Source organism: Phalaenopsis equestris, unplaced genomic scaffold (genome assembly GCF_001263595.1).
Source record: "Phalaenopsis equestris unplaced genomic scaffold, ASM126359v1 Scaffold000362, whole genome shotgun sequence".
In the NCBI taxonomy this organism is placed as follows: Eukaryota; Viridiplantae; Streptophyta; class Magnoliopsida; order Asparagales; family Orchidaceae; genus Phalaenopsis; species Phalaenopsis equestris.
The window spans coordinates 300,572-310,946 of record NW_018164804.1 but is presented as its reverse complement, the minus strand read 5'-3'; the positions used below and the strand labels follow the sequence as shown (position 1 = coordinate 310,946).

The 10,375-nt window shown below is 37.3% G+C and overlaps 1 protein-coding gene across 3 annotated transcripts in view; it reads left to right on the top strand.

Moving 5' to 3' along the window:
* The first annotated feature begins 5,985 nt into the window (after window positions 1-5,985).
* LOC110026286 (phosphoglucomutase, chloroplastic) overlaps window positions 5,986-10,375 on the top strand; it is a 44,582-nt gene continuing 40,192 nt past the window's right edge. The window contains exons 1-5 of one of the 3 annotated variants that reach the window (XM_020727172.1): window positions 5,986-6,365; window positions 6,432-6,497; window positions 6,598-6,642; window positions 6,747-6,839; window positions 6,920-6,972. In XM_020727172.1, coding sequence (XP_020582831.1) covers window positions 6,228-6,365; window positions 6,432-6,497; window positions 6,598-6,642; window positions 6,747-6,839; window positions 6,920-6,972 — 395 coding nt within the window. In that variant the 5' untranslated portion in view covers window positions 5,986-6,227. The remainder of the gene's footprint in view (window positions 6,366-6,431; window positions 6,498-6,597; window positions 6,643-6,746; window positions 6,840-6,919; window positions 6,973-10,375) is intronic. The other 2 variants (XM_020727171.1, XM_020727170.1) reach the window with 2 other exon arrangements.

The window sequence follows — 10,375 nt, the reverse complement described above, 5'->3', positions numbered from 1 at the left end:
AGACCTCTTATGCCAAACAATTTAAAGATTTAACCATCTTAGAATTTACAAAATTTAGATTTACAGGATTTGCTAAATCCTACTTGTAATCAAACAGGTTCTAAGAAAATAAAAATTAATATGAATAATATTTAAATATATTTTACATTAACTTTAATGTGAATTTACTAAAGAAAAACTCATTATTGGCAAATGAGTTTGGATAATCCCACTAAAACATCAATTGAATTAGAAATTTGTAATTTGAGTTAGTTTATTTGAAAAGATGACATTCCCTAATAGGCATAATATATATTATAGACAGGCATTGATGCACATATGACACAATTCATGTATTTACATGTCTAATACCTACAAATTTATATATAGACATATAGCACTAAAATCCTTAACATTACATAAAAAATATCACTATTACTTTCTTTTTAAAAGTGGATTGCATCTTTTCATGCATAATTTTTAAGTCACAAAAATGTCATAAATATAAATATGAAAGTTTATGTGTTGAAACATGAATACATAAGAATTATATGGCATACATGCAAATTTCTCTTATTGATATATATATAGGAACCTCATGTTTTTCAGCATTACTTTAGATCAGTATGAATGTGTATAGAAATATTAATTAAGTTGGGTGACAAATAAATTAATCATACACAATCATCTTAATTACCTTTTCTATTGTCTTCATTGCAATCATAATTTTGAATTTGGTTGCTAACTTAGGCAGACAATAGGTTTAAGTTAATCCAATTGGTTTTGATTGAACAGTTGCCTTGTGCGAATGGATTGAACCACTTTAACTTAGAAACCATGACTTTAATCAAGGAATGGGATTCACCATTTTTTATGGAAGAAGTGTTTTATTATTTTTATTAGAAAGATTTATTTGCATTAACAATGTTACTTAAATCTATCATGAAAATGCCCCTACACTATTTTATAAATTTTGATTATGATTTAATAATTAGTATTTATGGGCATTTATTAAAGGAGAGATGTTAATTTAACCTTTTTTCAATTTTAGTAGTTAATATTAATTTATCTAGGAACTTGGTGATATTTGGTTTGTCAAAAAAGAATGTTGAGTCCAAAATAATGTAATATAATAGGTATTTTTGTGAGTGTACGGTCATTTTTACACAAATATCGATTTTTTTTTATGTAATTTGACTTAAGATGAAATTAATATAAAATTGAATGATCGATATTAGTTGGCAATGCCATTGGAAGTGATGGTTGGACTGGGGCAACAAATTTTGAAGTGTGTTTGAAAATTAGACAATTTTTAAATTTACAAAAGTCAACCTAAACGATGAGTTTTGAATCCACAAAAGGTTTGTACTATAAAAAGGTTAAAAAAACAATAAGTTATGTACTATATTTCTTTTTAAGGATCTCGTTAATTCCTCGAATCCTTTTCTTCTTCTTATTCTACTTTATTTGATTGCTTTGTAAGATTAATACTTTTATTAATGTACCACTAAGATAATATTTGAATTTGTGATGGGAAGGTATTGCGCCTATATAGAGATAGGCTTGTGAATTATTGTTGGAGTTCGGTAGAAATGGGTTTCGGGGATGTCATTGGGTTGCATGTTGGTTTACAATCAACCAAACTTACTTTGTTTATAATGGTGGTTGGGTGATGAGCTTGGTTGAGGAAGAGGCTCGTTAATGTTTGTAGGATGTTGATGTCGAGGAATGTGGAGAGCAATCCCAATATTTTTATAAAGATGTTGTGTTTGAGATCGAAATTGTTGCCAATGACCAAGATAGCATCAACGTAGAATGGTGAGTAGGAGTGATGATGATATATGAGGAGAGAGGGGTCTGTTTGGCTTTTGTGAAAACTAAGATTAAGTAGATGACCCGTGAAAGTATTGAACCATTAACGTGGTGATTGTTTTTGCCATTAAATAGCCTTTCGTAGTTGGCATGTGTAATGGTGCTTGTGTTCATCTGAATATATCGGGGGTCGACGCATGTAGATGGTCTCCTGAAGATCACCGTGAAGGAATATGTTGGAGACATTTATATGCAAAATTGTCCAAATTGTCTTGTGACTTTGAACTAATATTGTTAGGAGAGTTTTAATTGTTAGATGTCTGGCTACGAGGATGAACGTGTTTGTGTAGTGTAAGTTGTATTCTTGTTGATAGCCTTGAGTGACCAAGCGAGCTTTGTACTCGGCTATGGTTCCATCAAGTCGACACTTAATCTTGTATGTCCACTTACTGCCAAAAATGGACTGATTTGGTGGAGATGGGACTAGGTTCCATGTGCGATGATTGTGAAGTGCGTCAAGTTTTGCTTGCATGGCCTATTGCCAATGAGAGCATCGAGCAATTTCTTAAGGCGGTAAAGTGCTCACGGTTTAGGATTTGTTTAGGTTTGAGAAACCTAGTTCTATATCTAGTAATCATGGGATGAGAAGTTGGTTTAGGCGTTGTAGGTTGTGGCTGGGGAGGAGTTTGATTTTAGTGGTGTGAAGAGACTTTTTGTGGCTGTAGGCAACGAGGAACTCGGTGATGAGGAGTTTAGTTTGTTTGAGGAAATTGAGGTTTGTAGTATAGGCTGTGTGGAACATATGGGGAGGGAGATGGGAAGGAGTGTGATTTGTGTTTGAATGAGTGCGAGAGTGGAGAGGAACTTGTTTGATATTGGAATTGGAAACTAAAGCACATTGAATGTGACGTGCCAGGATATGATATTTTTGTTGGTTGGAGGATAAAAGAAATTTTAACCTTTGAAGTTATCGAGATAACCAATAAAATCACATTGCTTGGATCATTGACCTAATTTAGTGTGATGTGATGGAGGGAACATAGGGAAGCACACACATCCATATGATCTCAAACTTTCATGTGGCGGTGAGTGTTTGCAGAGGTGGTGATAGGGAGAGGTATTTTGAGTGTTGGGGGATAGTGTATGGTTAATTAAATAAACAACTATAAGTATAGTATTGGGTCATAATTTTAGCGGTAAGTTAGATGCGGCTAATAAGGTTCTTGTTATTTCAAGTATGCGGTGGTGTTTTTTTCCAACGATAAAGTTTTGTTGTGGTGTGCATGTGCATGAATATTAATGAATTATGCCTTGGTTGGCCAAGAATTCATAAACTTTTGTTTTTTGTATTCCCATCCACCGTCGAATCTTAGAATTTTAATATGTGTTGAACTATTTTTTAACTTGATGATGAAATTTAATGAAGTGAGTTAGAGTATCAGATTTGTGGGTCATTGGAAACAACAATGTGTATCTAGTGGGATCATCAACAAATTGACATAAAATTAATAACATTGATTAAAATTATGTTGGGATTGCCCTTACACTTCAATGTGAATAAGTTCACAATGGAGAAACATATGATTACTAGAAGAAATGAAAGCTAATATACGTTTTTTAGCTGCATTACATGAATTGCAAAATGAATTAAAACTAGGAATTCAAAGATGAGGATGTTGATTAGCTATAGCACTAAGTGTGTTGTTACTGGGGTGACGGAGTCGATAGTGTCATATGTCAGGAGTGGTAGCTCTTTATAATAGGGCTTGCTTGCAGATGGGGATGAGATAGAGTCCCTCAAGGTAGGGGCCTCGTAGGAGTATTTGTTTGGTTGTGTGATCCATGATTTGGTGTTCGGAGACATCAACCACAGTGGTACAATTGTTATCAGAAGCAAATTGAGATATATAAATGAGATTGTGAGTAATTTGTAGAGTGTTACAAAATTTGGAGAGGGAAAGCTTACAAGTGGGAGTGAAGAGGAGTCCTTGACTATTGTTTTGGATGGAGATGACACTTCCATTGCCAACAAATTTGTGTTATTGTCGTTGGTATGGCTATGAGTACTGTAGATTGTCGATATCAGCTATCATATGGTTTGAAGTTATGGAGTCAACCCACCATTCCTGATTTGAGGTGGGCATGATAATGAGAGTTTGGTGCTTTGTTGATTGCTTAGGCTAGTAGTTGAGATTTGAGCGATGCTAGCACTGAGGCGTGAGATGGCAGTGTTCGAGGTAGATTTGTTAAATGGCAACATTGTTGGGTTTGGAAGATTTTGATTGCCTTTGCTTGAACTTCTGTAGAAATGATTAGTGCTACCCCTTCTTCTGTAGTTAGTGTGGCTGTGTTCCCTTTAGGATATAGTGTCATGTGGCAGTCCAGTTGATTTGCTTTGGTTAAGTTGTCGCTGAAGATGCAGATCTTTTCGTTATGAAGAATATAATACAAATCTTTGAGGTTAATCAACGATATGGAGGTTTTGACTGTTGTTTTGAGTGTACGATAAAGTGAGGGCAGTCCTTTATGGATGTAAAGGAAAAATCCTTTAGTGTCCACCGATGATCTGGATGCAGTGATGTTATCCATTAGCCCTTTAATTTGGGTAAGATATTATGAAATTATTTTATTTTTCATTGTCACATTGTGGAGTTCATCCTTTAGCATAAATAACCGCTAACAATTAGTAGCTTGTAAGCATTTCTCAAGCACTCCCCAAATTTCATTGCAACTGTCCAGATTGATTACGTAGGGTAACATAGTGGTTGGCATTATGGAGAGTATGGTTGTGGCTAAATATGATCTATAAGAGTCCATGCGCTGTGAGCCGGGTTAGAAATAGTTGTGCCTGCATTAGTTGTCATGATGGCTGGAGGTCTTGGAGTGGAACTATCAGTGAGTATGCCAAATTTGTTCGCCTTGATTAGCTTCAACACCTATGATTTCCGCAATGGATAGTTTTTGGTAGACAATGAGATGTTTGAAACATATTCGATGTTTGAAACCATAAATTTTAGGGAATTGAGCAACAACATATTGTCAATCTTTAGAGCGGCTAGGTTGTCGCTTAGAATAGAGTTTGGGGAGTCCTCCATGATCACCGTAAGGCTCGATCTTCAACACCATATAAGAATGCATTGTGAAGCAGGTAAAGTAAAACACATGAGTTACCACGAGAAAGAAAAACATAAAAGAAAGCTGCGATATTCTCTATTATGTAAGAAAGGTTTACTGCTTATGGGAAATTATGCCTCTTGTCTCTACCACAAGTGTAGCTAACAGTTACATGTATATAAGAGTGTAATGGATTATTCTAGAGATTATAAGTTGGAGTTCATAAAGTAAAAGCACTTGGCTGATAGTAGAGACTGACTGGGTATTGTATGCAGTCAGTTCGTTATTAGATTGTTAATCACTCAAAAATTGATTCGAATTTTAGCTCAAATCGATATTAGATCAACATAAATGAGCCGAGCCATGAGTTGAAATTGAGGATCGATTTTTTTCGAACAATTCACGGATCAACTTGAACTGGATCAAGATCGGTTGTAAAATTTTTTTATTTATAAAGATTATATATCATGTAAATAAAAATAAATATAACATGCTACAAGCCGATTTTAAAGTTGGAGCTAGTCCAAATAACTCGATTTGAGCCATCGTGTTTTGATTTCGAGCTAATTTTGAGCTGAAATGGATTCAAATAACTCAAATTTGAATTAGCCCGTTTCAATTTTGAGCCAAAATGAATTCAAATAACCCAAATTTGAACCAACTCTATGCAGGATCGAATTTGATTCAATTTTGAAGCAAGAGCACAAAATTTGATCGGAACTCTAGTAGTCGTACGCTGGGATTTTTATTTGGAAATATTTGGGAAGTTGGTCATGGGTGTAGTACGTCCGGTCGGCGCTACTGGAAAAATTATTGTATCAGAATACATGATCTAAATTTGCAATCAGTGGACTCAAATTATTATGCGACAACCTTATTTAAAAAATAATATATGTTAGTGGACTTAAATTATCATGCCACTCTCTATTATTGGACGGTGGATACATCAGCTGTGCTCATGCAATAATTTCTAGCTTTGCCCGAGCGTGCCAAGTTGATTTTTTCGAACCGTCATTTGTTCCGTGGAAAGATGACCTCTTTTTTTTTTTTGGTGAAAATTAACTTTTTTTTGTGAAAAATAATTTTTTTTTAGGGAAAATAAATGAAAGAACATGATTTGCTTCGTGGTCTGTATGATCCGTAGTGAACTTTTTGTATGATCCGCTGCACTTTTTGTATGATCAGCAGTGAGCTCAGCTTCGCTTTCAGCTCAATAAATGGGAAGCCGTTGATAGATCACGCTCCAAAGAATCGTTCACTATATTGTCTTACCAGTGTTAGTGGCAGTGACACTCACAGCTTTCTTCATTCTTCCGGCGCTGATGGCGGCCACTGCTGTCTCGTTGGCGGGCAGGACCGCATTGGACCCCTGCAATCTGCTCTCTATGAAATTTGCACGGAAGACTGCGCGCTTCCACGTGAAGGCTTCTTCCGCACATTCCACTGTTACCGAGCTTAAGGTTTCCATCTCATACGCTCTCTCATTCCTCTAAATCGTCGATTTACTTAGGGCTAGGGTATTGCAGATTAAGTCCATTCCTACGAAGCCAGTGGAAGGGCAGAAGACGGGGACCAGTGGTCTCAGGAAAAAGGTTTAGTGGAGCAATTTCCTGCTATGTTGCTGGAGCGATTTTTTTCATTGTTAAATTGATGAAGAAATCTATTATTCCATTGTGTCGCTTGCGATTCTAGGTGAAGATTTTCCAGCAGGAGAATTACTTGGCAAACTGGATACAGGTTTTTTGCTTTGCTTTTTCTTCTTCAGTTTGTGTGTTGATACTGGATTTGTGGAGTGAGAGTGATAAAAAATTGATTTTTGATGTGCACTTTTCTGATCGCAGGCTCTCTTCAACTCTTTGGACCCGGGGGATTTCAAGGATGGACTGCTTGTTCTTGGAGGCGATGGGCGGTATTTCAACCAAGAGGCCGCACAGGCATACTATTTTTTTCTTAACTAATGAGCCTTAGGATTATCTACACCAGTATGTTTATGTCCGCTGCTTGTGGAATACAGCTCATCATTAAGATTGCTGCGGGCAATGGTGTTGGGAAGATTCTTGTGGGCAGGTTGGGGATTTGATTCCTCTGTGTACTTAATCTAATGTTCTGCTTAGCTTGGCACGTGTTACTTGTTCAATGCATGTTGCTGTCTTATTTCAATCTAGCCACTATCCATTTCGCTTTCTGTTTTAGTCTGCCTAGCAATATTCTGATTCCTCTCCTCTTCTCATTTATAGCAATTTAAATTTTGCTTTTTTTATAATTTTTCTCAGGAAAGCTACTGTTTTTCTTGCGACTTGGAGGTAATATAGTCATTGAGTGTAGCAGTAAAGGACATGATTTAAATTTTGTGCTTTAGATGTTCTGAGGTGGAATCCTCAATTGGCCTAATGAAGTTGCTTTTGCCTTCAATTTTTGCTGTTTAGATTTTCATTTGTATCAATGACTTTGTCTCCTTGTAGCCTTGTTATGTCGTGAAGTTGTGCCTTGACGTTAACCTCTCACACACAATCTTTGATTCTTCCCCTCCCCATGCTACTTTCTACCGTTCCATCACTGTCGCCCTTAAATCAAATAGATAGTTTGGATTTGACAAAGTATTTCAATTTGAGCAATAATTAGTTGCCTGTATTCCTGAGTGACAGGGGTGAGCTTTCTACTTTTGGTGGTTTGAGAGAGTTAGGTTTGAGCTGCAATTAGTTTACATTGTCATTGTCTTGATTTGATTATTTGCATGACCCTGAGATTGCTAGGCTTGGAAACAATGACTTTTTTGGGTTATTACTGGATGGACTCGGTGTAATGTATTTTCTTGTGCTAATTAGGCAAATGAAGGGTCGGTTTTTGTACATTGTTTGGAGGATTTGAGAAACACAGAGTAATTACTACCATGTTATTTGAGTATTTGATGCAGATACTAGGCACAATCAAAAATATTTTTGGCCAAGGCAGAGGATATTTAGAAGGGAATAGTCAAACTGGTCAACAGGTGTGCTACTTGCTGCCTTTGCCACCATTTATAATAGAAGTTGAAAGCAAAGGCAGCTTCACTAGAAAAGCATTGGACTCCTTATCAAAAGACCAAAACAATTGAAGGACAAAATCATAATGTCCCCTACTCTCCAGACTCAACGACTAAATTATTTTCTAGCTATAGGACAAGCTGTAGCTTACTCAAGAAAAATAAAGGGTTAAAAAACTTGTGGTGCGATAATCGAAAAGAGGAAATGAGTCAAAATATTGCTAAGGAAATCAAAAATAGAAAGCAATATGTGGAGTGCCTTCTTGCTGCATGACAATTTCTCCTTAGACTCCACATTTTGAAAATGGCAAATGATACATGGTATCCCTTAATTATTTGTATACTATATTTCCTCATTCGTAATGCCTGGGGCGCTGTTTTTGTTGTCAAATAAGCTTGCTTTAAATTGCTATTTCATTGTTGGAAGTCACCATGGACCAAGAAAGGTAATTGTTATATATCATGACTCTTAATTATGACAAATGACACACTTGTAATTATCATGCCTCTTGGGAGGCCTCATCTATCTATAAATAGATGAGGGGTCTTGTGGGATGGATAGACCACCATAAGGAGATAGAAAAATCTGATCAAGAAGATCAAGAGGAGGAAGAAAATTCAGCAAGGAGAGGAAGAAAGAGAGGAGAGGCTTTAGAATTGAGGGAGAGGTATTGTAGAGATAGAGATCTAGAGAGACTTTGTGATTCCTCGATGTAATGAGCATGTAATTCTTCCTTTGTGCTAGTGAATTTTGGTAGTGATTCCCTCCGTGGATGTAGGTCAATCGACCGAACCACATAATCTCTTGTGTTCTTATGTTTGTGTAGTTCTCGCAATTTTCTTTTGTTCTTGTTCTTATTTGTTGCGGTTGTTCTTTTCTTCCCATTCTGTCGTTCAGGTAGCCGAAGCATTGTAGGTGCTCTTCGGCAATCCTATACTTTGTCCTGTAGCAAGATCCTCGGCATCCAAGAACTGTTGCAGGGAGGGAGAATTCTATTCTCTAGCTATAGGGATCCCGGTCAAGAACCGCAGGCCTAGGGAAGTGAACGACAAGGAGTTCTTAACAAGCAGTGCAGTAAGGTTCTTTCCAACAAGAAAGAAGTTCTTGGATCCTATTCTTGCCAGAAAGATTTAGATAATATTATTAAGTTCTTAATCATCTAACTCAATACACAAAGAGTTCCCTAGACGGTTTTCTTTTAGGTGTTCTTGGAATTTCTTGAAAGGATTCTTGACGGAGCAGATTTCATAACAATTGGCGCCGTCTGCGGGAAATTCCACCAACGACAATGAGCTCCTCAAAATTCGACATCGAAAAAGTTCACGGGAAAGAACGACTTCGGTCTGTGGCGAGTGAAGATGAAAGCTCTGTTGGTGCAGCAAGGCGTTGCAGAAGCCTCTCGGCAGCATTTTCGATTTCCAGCCGACATGACTGAGAAAGAGAAGAACGTGATTCTTGATAGGGCCCATAGCTTAATAATCCTTAGCCTTGGCAATAAGGTTCTAAAGGAAGTTTCGAGGTAGACAACAACTCAAAGCACTTTGGGCCAAACTTGAGGTCCTCTATATGACGAAGTCTCTGACGAACAGGCTCCTCCTGAAGCAACGCCTATATTCTTTCAAAATGCACAAGGACAAATCAGTCTCAGAGCAGATTGACGATTTCAACGAGATTATCGACGATCTCGAAAACATCGAGGTTAAGATGGATGACGAGGATAAGACGCTGCTACTATTAAATTCCATTCATAAGAGCTATGAGCATTTTAAAGATGCGATGCTCTATGGAAGGACACAAACAATTTCTCTAGAAGAGGTTCAATCTTTGGTCAGAGCCAAAGAACTTGAAAAGAAGCTCGAGAAGAACGAAGATATTAGCGGGAACAGTCTTGCCATTAGAGGAAGATCAGAGAAAAAGGGCTCAAGAAACAGTGAAAGTAGATCAAGATCAAAGAAAGGAAAGAATGACAAAAGTCAGTTGTCGAAAGGATCTTACAAATGTTTTCAGTGCCATAAGGAGGGTCACTTCCGGAGAAAATGTCCGGAGAGGAAGAAGAAATTTCAAGAAAATTTGAAAGATCCTGGAGAAGCAGGCATAGCCTCAGATGACTTTGATTCAGCTGAAGCACTGGTGATCATCGAATTGGAATCCAACAAGGAGTGGATCCTCAACTCGGGATGCTCTTTCCACATGTGTCCTCACAAGGACTGGTTCGAGACACTGCAACTAGCAAATGACATGTTTGTATTACTTGGGGACAACAAGGCTTGCAGCGTGGCCGGCAGCGGAACAATCAGAATTAAGATGTTCGATGGAGCCAAGCGAATACTGCAACATGTCAGGTACGTTCCCGAACTAAAAAGAAATCTGATCTCTTTAGGTATGCTGGAGTCAAGTGGATACTCGTTCAAGGCAGAAAGTGGTTGCATCAAAGTAGTCAAAGGTTC